Here is a 10,283-nt window from a genome sequence, read left to right as displayed (position 1 = left end):
GTTTTTATATTTTATTTTTATTGGACATATAAAATATCAAAAATAATTTTGATTATTTAAATATTTTTGTAACAAGTTAAGATTTATGACATTTAATTGAAAATATAAAAAAATATAAATATTTATTTGTTTAATGTAAATAATAAAATTTAAATTCAAATCCAAAATAAATCAAAAATAAAATATTATTAATAAATTATAGATAACAGAAGTGAAAAACCTAACCACTTTATCAAAAATCATACAAAACAGATTTTAAAAACATAAATAAAATTAAAAAGGGTAATATTTATTTATTGTTTCAAGCACTGGTTTAACCGGTATTCGGGTTTCATGTTTTAATGATTTTTTGCGGGTTTTGTTAGATTTTTAGATATAAAGACTTAAAAATTCATAAATATTTATATGCGTAATGTGAATAATAAAATTGACTTTCAAAAAGTAAACCAAAAGTAAAACATTATTAATAAATTGTCGATAACAAAATTGAAAAACCTAACTTCTTTATTAAAAATTATACAAAACAGAGGTAAAAACGTAATTAAAAACTAAAACAAAAAAAAAGAGTAAAAGTTATCTATTGGTTCAACCAATGGTTCAACCGGTAATCGGGTTCTGAGTTTTAGTGGTTTTTTGTGGATTTTATTGAGTTTTTAAATATCAAAATTATAAATTCATAAATATTTATATATGCAATATGAATGATAAAATTAAATTTCAAATCTAAAGTAAACCAAAAGTAAAACATTATTAATAAATTGTCGATAACAAAACTGAAAATCCTATCTTATTTATTGAAAATTATACAAAATAGATTTTAAATACATAATTAATTTTTTATAAAAAATTAAAATTTATTTATTAATTGGTTCAACCAGTGGTTTAATCGCTAACCGAGTTCTGGGTTTTAGTGATTTTTAACGGGTTTTATTAGATTTTTTCACAAAACTCAAACCGGATTTATCTTGGATCATTGGATTTACCGGTTCATTCGCGGATCCGGATCCGGTTTCAAAACACTGAGTATGATACTTTTATTTTCGGATCGATAGGTCGGGTTTTTTTGGTAAGAATATTTTTGACTAATTATGTTAAGTAACTATTAAAAAAATACAATATATTGCAAACTTTTGAAATAGAGTTTAAAATAGTTTCTGAAATGCATATGGCACAAGTATATAGTTACGCAATTTTACAAATTTAATATAGTTACCAAAAGTTATACTCCCTCCGTTTCAAAATATAAGTCGTTCTAGGCTTATTTTTTTGTCACAAATTAAGTGTCGTTCTCGCTTTCCAATATAATTTATACAAGACAATACCTATTATAACCTCAACATAAAATGACAAAACATTTTAAATTAAATTATTATACTTCAGAGAAAAATACGTTTAACATCATCTCAAAAATCATTTTCTACAATTAATATTTTTTTATCTTTTCCAATGTGGTCAACATATTAAACTTACGTAATCTGTCGTTTAGATTCGAAAGGAAACAAGTCTATTTAGATTATAAAGGAAACAAGTCTATTTAGATTATAAAGGAAACAAGTCTATTTAGATTCTTTTCAATAATCATCATTGACAGAAAATGACAAATCCATTAGGAAACACACTTAGTGTCAATGAAGAAACTCAAAGTTCAAAGATTGGAAAAGAAATTCATAATCCTCGTGTAAAAGTTTTGCATGCTTTTGATCTCAACAAAGCATGCTACGAAGAACACAATTCAGGTAAAGAGATTCATGATTTCAATGTCAACAAAATGCATACTTTTGATCTCAACAAAGTATGCTACGAAGGGGGAAAACGCGAACTTGACGAAGAGGTTGAAGATGATGATACCAAAGTAGTGCACACTTTTGATCTCAACAAATGATGGTACGAGGATGGAGAATTTCATCATGATAAAGAGAATCAAGAGATGGTCATTGATATGCTAAAGATTATTCTTCCTAAATGTGACACAAGTCACCTTCATCCTCATGCTCATGATCACCATTATCGGTTGGAATAGTATTTAAATCAAAAGAATGCTTCTTATTTGTTGGATGTGAAAAGTTTTGATCAGAATTAGCCATTGATATTTTTGTTATCACACGGTTGTTTTATATACTGATTGTCAAAAGTTTTGAAATGTTTAGTTGCCTCCACTATTTTTTTGTCTGGATGTATTTTGACACGTAAATTTTTAGTTTCCCTCTTAATATATTGAAGTTAACAAGAGTTCGTAGTCAATACAATTAACTCATTCAACTAATCGTTGGTGAAGAATGCTAAGAGACAAATATTATAAATTAAACTTGTAAATAAATTGGATTGATAAAGGTATAGTAGACAAATTATTACTTTCCTTAATCTACGTGAAATTGTCTAGAACGACATATATTTTGAAATGGAGGGAGTATTAAATTAATATTAATTAAAAATATAATTAGAAAAAACACAAATGTAAAATTTAAGTTTCTCAAAAAAAAATTAAAATAAAACTATACCCGCCGGGTCCTAATCTAGTAATATCTTAATGGTCGTGATGGTACTATTTTATGGTTACATAACTTATTTATCTTATCCTTTTAATTTAGTGAACGAAATATTAATTAGGAAAAAAATGATAAAGAGGTGTTAGTCTTATAAATTGCTATAAGAAGATTGTTTGTTTTGGATGATTTTAATTCTCATAAATTGCATAAAGCTGTGGATGTCGTATTGATATTGGCTTATATGGAGAGAGCAATAAAGTAGAGTGTAATTTGGGGATAGGTAAACCAGATTTGACCATTAAGGTTGAGATTAATAAATATATTTTCTAATTTAAATCATTCACTGAGAAGGATTTTATTAAAGTCTGGCCGTATATTATTGAATAACAATATTATAAAGTACTAATTAAAAGACCAAATGAACCATGATGGTTATCCAAATAAATATATATATTTTAAAACAAAATGATAACGCACAGTCTGTAAAAGAAAAGAAAAGAAAAAATGGCGGAAAAAACGACTTGGTGAAAATCGCTTTCTCGAAAGAAAATCAAAAGGCTTAATATAAGAGAGAAGTAGACGAGAAGACAAATTTTCCAGAGAGAGAGAGAGGTCTGTTGATATTCTTTTGCTAAAGCTTTCGATTGAAGTCAAACACTACTTAAAAGCTTTCCCCCATCGATATATATAGATAGAGAGATCGATCGGATTCAACCGTCGGATGTTATTTATACTCGTCGGTGGCTATCGGCGGAAGCCCTCCGTGGTGGTTGAGTCTGGTGTTTTGGTGGACGGTGATGACGACGGTGGCGGTGGATGATCGTGACAGCGATGTTCAGTTTTTTGCTTCTTCTTAAAATCTTATTTGTTGTTATTATTCGGTTGTGAGTTTGTTTGTTGGTTTTAGAGAAAGATGATGAAGAAAGGGAAAGGGAAGAATAGTAGTGGCTTGTTACCTTCTTCCTTTAAGATTATTTCTTCTTGCCTTAAAACCGTATCTGCCAACGCCACCAACGTTGCCTCCTCTGTTCGTTCCGCCGGTGCGTCAGTCGCCGCGTCAATCTCCGCTGCTGAAGATGATAAGGATCAGGTCTCTTCTTCTTCTTTTTTTTTTTTGTCTATTTTTGTTTGGATTCTTTTCCTGTTTAGTTAGTGAACTGTGGTGGTTGGTAGGTAGGTTTGACTCTTCTTCGCATATCCTAGACTGTGAGATGATACATACGAGGCTTAGTAACAATCTGTAACTGCTTCTCTTCTGATCTGATTTTGTCAGTTACGGTTGGTTATATTTGCTGAGTTATCTGTTTTTGTTCTTTATCTGCATCTCTCATGCTCTGTGCTTTCGTGAGCAGGTGACATGGGCTGGCTTTGGCATTCTTGAACTGAGTCAACATATCACCAGACACGTTCTCTTACTCGGTTATCAGAACGGCTTTCAAGTCTTTGATGTTGAGGATTCCTCTAACTTTAATGAACTGGTCTCTAAACGCGGTGGCGCAGTTTCGTTCTTACAGATGCAGCCATTACCTGCTAGGTCTGGTGGTGGTCATGAGGGTTTTGGGAACTCGCATCCGCTTTTGCTGGTTGTTGCTGGGGATGACACAGCTGGCACGGGTTCGGGTCAAAGTTTTTCCCATAATGGTTCATTAGCGAGAGATGGTAGAGCAGATGATGCCACCAGTTATCCCACCACTGTTCGTTTTTACTCCCTCAGGTCTCATAGTTATGTGTATGTCCTGAGATTTCGGTCATCTGTTTGTATGATTAGATGCAGCTCCCGAGTAGTAGCTGTTGGCCTTGCAACTCAAGTGAGTATCACTAAGCTTTAAAATGTTCTGATTCTTGTGAAAAAAGAATTCTTTAGTACCAATAGTATTTCCTCTTATTTGATTGGCATGGTGAGTGTTTGGTATTTGGTTTTGAGACAAATCAAACCTTGCTTGCATTGAACATAGCACCTATTTCAAGTCTAAAGTTATACATGAGTGTAACAGATTTATCTTTTTTTCCTCACACCCTACTGATGGTTTCTATTTGATCTATGCAGATATATTGCTTTGACGCACTCACTCTGGAAAACAAGTTCAGTGTTCTCACCTATCCTGTTCCTCAGCCAGTGAGACAAGGGACAACTAGGGTTAATGTTGGCTATGGTCCGATGGCTGTAGGTCCAAGGTGGCTTGCATATGCTTCCAACAGTGCCATAACCATGAAAACGGGTCGCCTAAGCCCACAGAGCTTTGTTTCTTCGCCCAGTGTCAGTCCAAGTAGAGCGACAGGTGGAAGTAGCGTGATGGCCCGTTATGCGATGGAGTCTAGCAAGCAGTTAGCCAATGGACTACTCAACTTGGGGGACATGGGATATAAAACATTGTCAAAATACTACCAAGAAATGCTCCCTGATGGATCTAGTTCTCCAGCGTCGCCAAATTCAATCTGGAAAGTTGGTGGGGTTACTGGATTGGATGCAGAGAATGCTGGAATGGTTAGTTTTATTCGGAATTTGAACATCGTGAGCAATTCTTAGGTTACACTGTTCGTTTCTACTAGGTTCGTCCAGCAGTCAGTACTACAAAGCTCAGAGTTTCCACATGGGGTTTTACTAGGGTTCCTGAATCAAAAATCTTAATCAATAGTCACTTGCTTCAAGCTTTGTTCCCTTGCTTAGTGTTTTGGATTAGTTTATTGCCAGATTGTGACACATTTTGAATGTTCGTTTAACAGGTTGCTGTCAAAGATCTTGTTTCCGGAGCTGTAGTATCACAGTTCAAGGCTCATACTAGTCCTATCTCAGCCCTTTGTTTTGATCCTAGTGGAACCCTATTGGTTACTGCTTCAGTGTGTGGGAACAATATCAATGTCTTTCAGATCATGCCATCTCGTTCGCATAGTGCACCTGGTGACCTAAGCTATGAGTGCGACACTTCTCATGTGCATCTCTTCAAGCTACATAGAGGGATCACGTCGGCTGTAAGTATACCTTTAAGTTGACATATGTCCTTTCCTTTTAATATGCGGTTTTCTTGATTGGAAAATTTTGTTCCCGTTTTAACAGATTGTCCAGGACATTTGCTTTAGCCGTCACAGTCAGTGGGTGGCTATTATTTCATCCAAGGGTACTTGCCATATTTTCGTTTTAAACCCGTCTGGCAGCGATGCTGGGTTGCTACCTTTAAATTGTGAGGGTGAAGAACCTGCCCGACATTCAGCTTCAACTTTTCCATGGTGGAATACTCAAACTTTGGCAATTAATCAGCATTCTTCACCACCACCAGCTGTAGCCCTTTCTGTGGTTAGCAGAATAAAATATAGCAGTTTTGGGTGGCTTAACACAGTAAGTAATGCTGCCACTGCTGCAACTGGAAAAGTTTTTGTACCATCGGGTGCCGTGGCTGCTGTTTTTCATAAGTCTGTTACTCATGACCTTCAACAGAACTCGCGGACTAACTCATTGGAGCATATCTTAGTCTATACTCCATCAGGCCATGTAGTGCAGCATGAACTTCTGCCATCTGTTTGCACAGGATCACCTGAAAGTGCTTCTAGAGTACAAAGAGCATCCCCTGCTCAAGTTCAGGAGGATGACTTGAGGGTCAAAGTTGAGCCTATCCAGTGGTGGGATGTATGTAGAAGGTCTGACTGGCTGGAAACAGAGGAACGACTTCCCAAAAGTATCACTGAAAAGCAGTACGATTTGGATACAGAGTCGAGTAACTTACCAATCCATGAGGATGCATGTCTTTCCGTTGACATCAATGGCAAATTTGGTGAAGATAGGTACTTGAAAACTAGTTCTGAAAAGCCCCCTGAAAGATCTCATTGCTATCTTTCTAACTTTGAGGCAAAGGTTACCTCAGGGGTATTACCAGTGTGGCAAAATTCGAAGGTACTTTTGTCAAAATTTCGTTCTATCTTGCTTATAGCTGTACTTGTCTCTTGAACTTTTCTTTTTTTTTTAGATTTCTTTTCACGTGATGGACTCTCCAAAAGATAATAGTTCAACTGGTGGAGAGTCTGAGATAGAAAACGTCACAGCCCATGAACTTGAAATAAAACAGAAAAAACTCCTGCCAGTTTTTGATCATTTCCACAGCACCAAAGCAACGTCGGAGGAGAGGTAATCCCAAAAGCTGGACAATTATTTGATGCCTTCTTGTACTATGCATTTCTTAGACGAAAGTTTCTAGGTGGATAAGAATTCTCACATGCTTTACTCACACATCCTATGTATTCTATTTGCCGAGTTTACTCTTATATGTTCCCTGATGCATATGCTTTGAATCATTGAACGTCATAGGTTTTCCATGAAATGTTATCACGCATCGGCAGTGGGATCTTATCAAGCTAATGGGAAGATATGCCAAGATATAATCAACTGTCACTCGAAGCCAGGATCAGTAGAGTCTGCTGAAAGTTCTGAAGAGAGTAAGTCAAATATTCCTTTCCCTTGTTATCATTTATGAGTTTGTTCATCACCTTATAAGTCAATAGCGTCGATATCCTTTAAAGCTATGTGAAAGTAACCATTTGGTTTAATTGTAGTAGGTTCATCTAAACGGATGGATAATTTCCATGATTCGGATCACATGAACAACTCAGTCAAGTCTTCTTTAACCCTTTACCCAACAACAAATGGGTTCTACAAGGAAATAGAGAAGGAGAACACAAATGGGTTTGTTGAGAAACCTGTAACAGGCGAACTCTATATGCAAGAAGAGACCCGGATGGCGAAGCACATCACAAATGGCTTCACCACACAACCTGTTCAGACCGATATCACTCTCAATGAACAGATTCTCTCTACAGGAAAATCTCCTGTGAACTTTGGTTTTGCTTTGCTTGAAGAACATTGTAAAGCAGTAGCAGATCCGAAAGAAGAGCACCTGAAGAAGTCAGATGAAGGTGCTAATGGTAATCATCATCTTAACAGCAACAACACAGAGAAGCTACAAGGAGACGAGATGGTATGTGGTATGGTCTCCTTTGTAGGCGATTAAATCTCATGGAACCACACTCAAAGCCTCGGGTCTATGTATAAATCTCTATGGTGAATCCTCTTTCTCAACCTTTATGCTATTTATTGTCAAAAATATAGTTGAGGAGAAACTAACCTCTTTGCTATCATCTTCCTATTTTTTTTCTGAACAGGTAAATAGTTATCAGAACTCCCGAAGGCGTTCTGGAGTTTGTAAATGTATAAAGATGATCAACACTTTGGCCTTGAACTAATTTTTGTACAGTTGGATCCATGTAAGATCATCAACACCTTGGCCTTGAACTTCACCAAATCGTCCTTTTATTTGTTTGTGGCTTTCTCGTGCTGTATTAAATGATTCGTGGTGATTTCTTCTGTGACTTGTTTCTCGAGTATTTACAGTTGTCGGAATAAAATCATCTGCTATTACTGCAAGAACTGAATACTAAAATCATGTGATAATATATATCTGAATGATGTTTTATTATTGGCGTCTTTTTTTTATTTGTTGCATCATTGCATTTATAAGTCATTTTAAAGATAAAAGCCGAGTGAAATCATGAACAGCAGAAGGAGGCAAGCATAGGCAAACCACCATGCTTTGATCACCACCAGACTCGACTCCTCCTTGAGGTAACAATACACAAACCTGTGGTGTAGGTCTCAAGTCTATCGGTCCTGCATAAACCGGTTTACCCCATCCAAAATCCGCAGTCTCGTACATTTCGAACCGGGTCCATTGCGTTATCATCAGCTTCCCTCCAAACTCTAACCGCTTTGGCCGTTTCACCTCCATGTAGTCCACCATAGAACGCAAGTAATCCTCTGTAACCCTGACCCTTGCCTCTTGAACCAACCTCGTTGTCTTGGAAAGAGAATCGTTCATTACATTGCTGACACTGCTCGTAGCGCAAGCCAAACACACCACGTTACCGTAGAACCCTTTTCTCAGTTTGAGAGCTTGGAGTCTTGTTCTTACGTTGACCGAAAACGTGAGCCTGAGATTGTATTCCAGTGGCTTCACATCAAGTGCTTTGACCCATGATTTCCATATATGTGCAGCCATTGCATCGAACGAGCTGCAAACTAAGGTCGAGTCTTGTCCTTGAGCAATGCTTTTAACCCGACACTGAAACTCCTTGTTTATTCTGTAACATTTCTGCAATGGCTTCGTTTCCCACAGAGAGTTCGTCAGATTCGATTTTTCTTCAACGGCAAGGTACTCATGATGTGTGTACTTCACCACTGGAGGGTTCCTTGGTTTGAAAACTTCTCTATCCCAAACCGGCTCAGGATCCGCAATCAGTCTCCCGTTTTTAGCTGTAGCAGCCCAGGAGCCAAGAAACTGCATAGCTCCAAAACCATCGCAGATGCAATGGCAGAGTCTAATCCCAAGGCTAAACCCACCACAGGTGAAAAACGTTACTTGAGCTATAAGCAACGGCATTTCGAGTATTTTGTAAGCTTCTTCTTCTGGATACTGAAAGATTAGCGGTAGCCAAGCAGGATTTGGCACTGTGAGATCTCCAAGATTATCTAAGGCCATTGAAGAACTCGCTGAGACCATCAACGCACCTTGCTCTGCGCCAAAAAAAACTTCTAGTTTCCCATTTTCCACTTCCCTTAACCTACCGGAGAGTGGATAATACGGAACTAAAACCTCACCAAGCGCATCTTGAAGCCGTTTGAGTACCAAAGATTCTCTGTTTTTGGTTTGGTCATTGCTTGATCGATAGAAATAAACGGAGGGAGTGAGGACACGCGCTCCGACCGTATCATCAAGGTTTGATAGGTAGAGACTATGGTGAGGAGATTGATCTGCAGGTGTTGGACTTGATGGATGTACAAGAAACTTGTTCTTGATGGTTACAGGGATATGGAGATGAGAGAACTCAAGTTCTTGGATGCAAGAATCCATTTTTTGATAAATTAAGCGCAATGGTTTTGATTTTACACCAATAGGTTACCCCATGAGGAGGAAGAAGGGGAGAATTTGTAGAGAGAACTCAATCAGCTAAACCGGTTTTAGGGTTTAGGTGAGAGATAGGTTGCAGGTGTTGTTCTTGCATATTCATTTGTTGTATCATCCAACAAGCATGAGATATGAAGAAACAAGTTGTGCATGATTATTATGTTGTCGTACAAAGGACATAGTGTCACGACAAATAATGAATAGAGAGACAAACCATGAGTTTGTCAAAGAAGATACTGATTCACAACATGGTGTAACGCAGGAGCAGTAATTGTTTTTGACCTGAAGATGTCTGCGAACTTGTTGATGGTTAAGTCCTTGTAGAGACAGAAGCTCTTTGATGAAACCGTTAGATTATGCTGAGGCCGAGGCAGGTAGTTAAACCGGTTTTCACCTTAGGCGCTTTAGGTGATCGTGAGAGATAGGTTGTTATCTTGCATATAAATTGGTTTATGCATTTCTCGAATCATCCCAAACAAGCATGGTGAAACGAAGATGGCCGTATGTGTATTGGGCAACATAAGATGTGCATGATATATTCTAGGGTTGGGAAATTTTTTTCCATTTATAACAATGTAAGAGACATATAATATTATGGTTTGGTGTTTGATGAGGCCATGCCGTCCAACGGTCTAAGGCTTGTGAGGCATTTGCTTCTAGTCACAAAATACATCTCAAATTACATTTTTCATAGAATATAATGGTTAGTTAGGGTTAATCAGTTTTGACTTTGAATCAACCTATTATTATGCGATGTTCTTTCTACTGACAAATTACATTTTTCATAGAATATAATGGCTAGTTAGGGTTAATCAGTTTTGACTTTGAATCAACCTATTATTATGCGATG

General features: G+C 36.9%; 2 protein-coding genes across 4 annotated transcripts; one reads left to right on the top strand and one right to left on the bottom strand.

Annotated features, from left to right (window-relative positions):
- The first annotated feature begins 2,979 nt into the window (after nucleotides 1-2,979).
- LOC108853771 (autophagy-related protein 18g) lies at nucleotides 2,980-7,948 on the top strand. 3 transcript variants are annotated; one of them, XM_018627219.2, is made up of 10 exons: nucleotides 2,980-3,098; nucleotides 3,178-3,576; nucleotides 3,839-4,294; nucleotides 4,534-4,971; nucleotides 5,211-5,456; nucleotides 5,542-6,372; nucleotides 6,446-6,603; nucleotides 6,784-6,911; nucleotides 7,029-7,533; nucleotides 7,635-7,948. In XM_018627219.2, exons 2-9 carry the CDS (start codon nucleotides 3,400-3,402, stop codon nucleotides 7,481-7,483), a joined length of 2,889 nt encoding a protein of 962 aa, XP_018482721.1. In that variant the 5' UTR covers nucleotides 2,980-3,098; nucleotides 3,178-3,399; the 3' UTR covers nucleotides 7,484-7,533; nucleotides 7,635-7,948. The 3 variants fall into 3 exon arrangements, with proteins under 3 accessions (XP_018482721.1, XP_018482711.1, XP_018482728.1); XM_018627209.2 differs by having other exon boundaries at nucleotides 2,990-3,576; XM_018627226.2 differs by having other exon boundaries at nucleotides 2,991-3,576; nucleotides 7,032-7,533.
- On the bottom strand, nucleotides 7,918-9,501 carry LOC108853800 (omega-hydroxypalmitate O-feruloyl transferase). Its single transcript, XM_018627246.2, has one exon. It carries the CDS (start codon nucleotides 9,377-9,379, stop codon nucleotides 7,991-7,993), a length of 1,389 nt encoding a protein of 462 aa, XP_018482748.1. The 5' UTR covers nucleotides 9,380-9,501; the 3' UTR covers nucleotides 7,918-7,990.
- Between the last annotated feature and the right edge of the window lie 782 nt (nucleotides 9,502-10,283).

Source organism: Raphanus sativus, chromosome 1 (assembly GCF_000801105.2).
Source record: "Raphanus sativus cultivar WK10039 chromosome 1, ASM80110v3, whole genome shotgun sequence".
Classification (NCBI taxonomy): Eukaryota; Viridiplantae; Streptophyta; class Magnoliopsida; order Brassicales; family Brassicaceae; genus Raphanus; species Raphanus sativus.
This window is presented reverse-complemented; position numbering and strand designations above follow the sequence as displayed.

Excerpts from the sequence above, each read along its gene's own strand:
- LOC108853771 (XM_018627219.2), top strand. The coding sequence starts at position 3,400 with ATGATGAAGAAAGGGAAAGGGAAGAATAGTAGTGGCTTGTTACCTTCT. Across the intron at positions 3,577-3,838 it reads CTGAAGATGATAAGGATCAG|GTGACATGGGCTGGCTTTGG; the intron begins GTCTCTTCTTCT and ends TTTCGTGAGCAG. Across the intron at positions 6,373-6,445 it reads CAGTGTGGCAAAATTCGAAG|ATTTCTTTTCACGTGATGGA; the intron begins GTACTTTTGTCA and ends TTTTTTTTTTAG.
- LOC108853800 (XM_018627246.2), bottom strand. The coding sequence starts at position 9,379 with ATGGATTCTTGCATCCAAGAACTTGAGTTCTCTCATCTCCATATCCCT.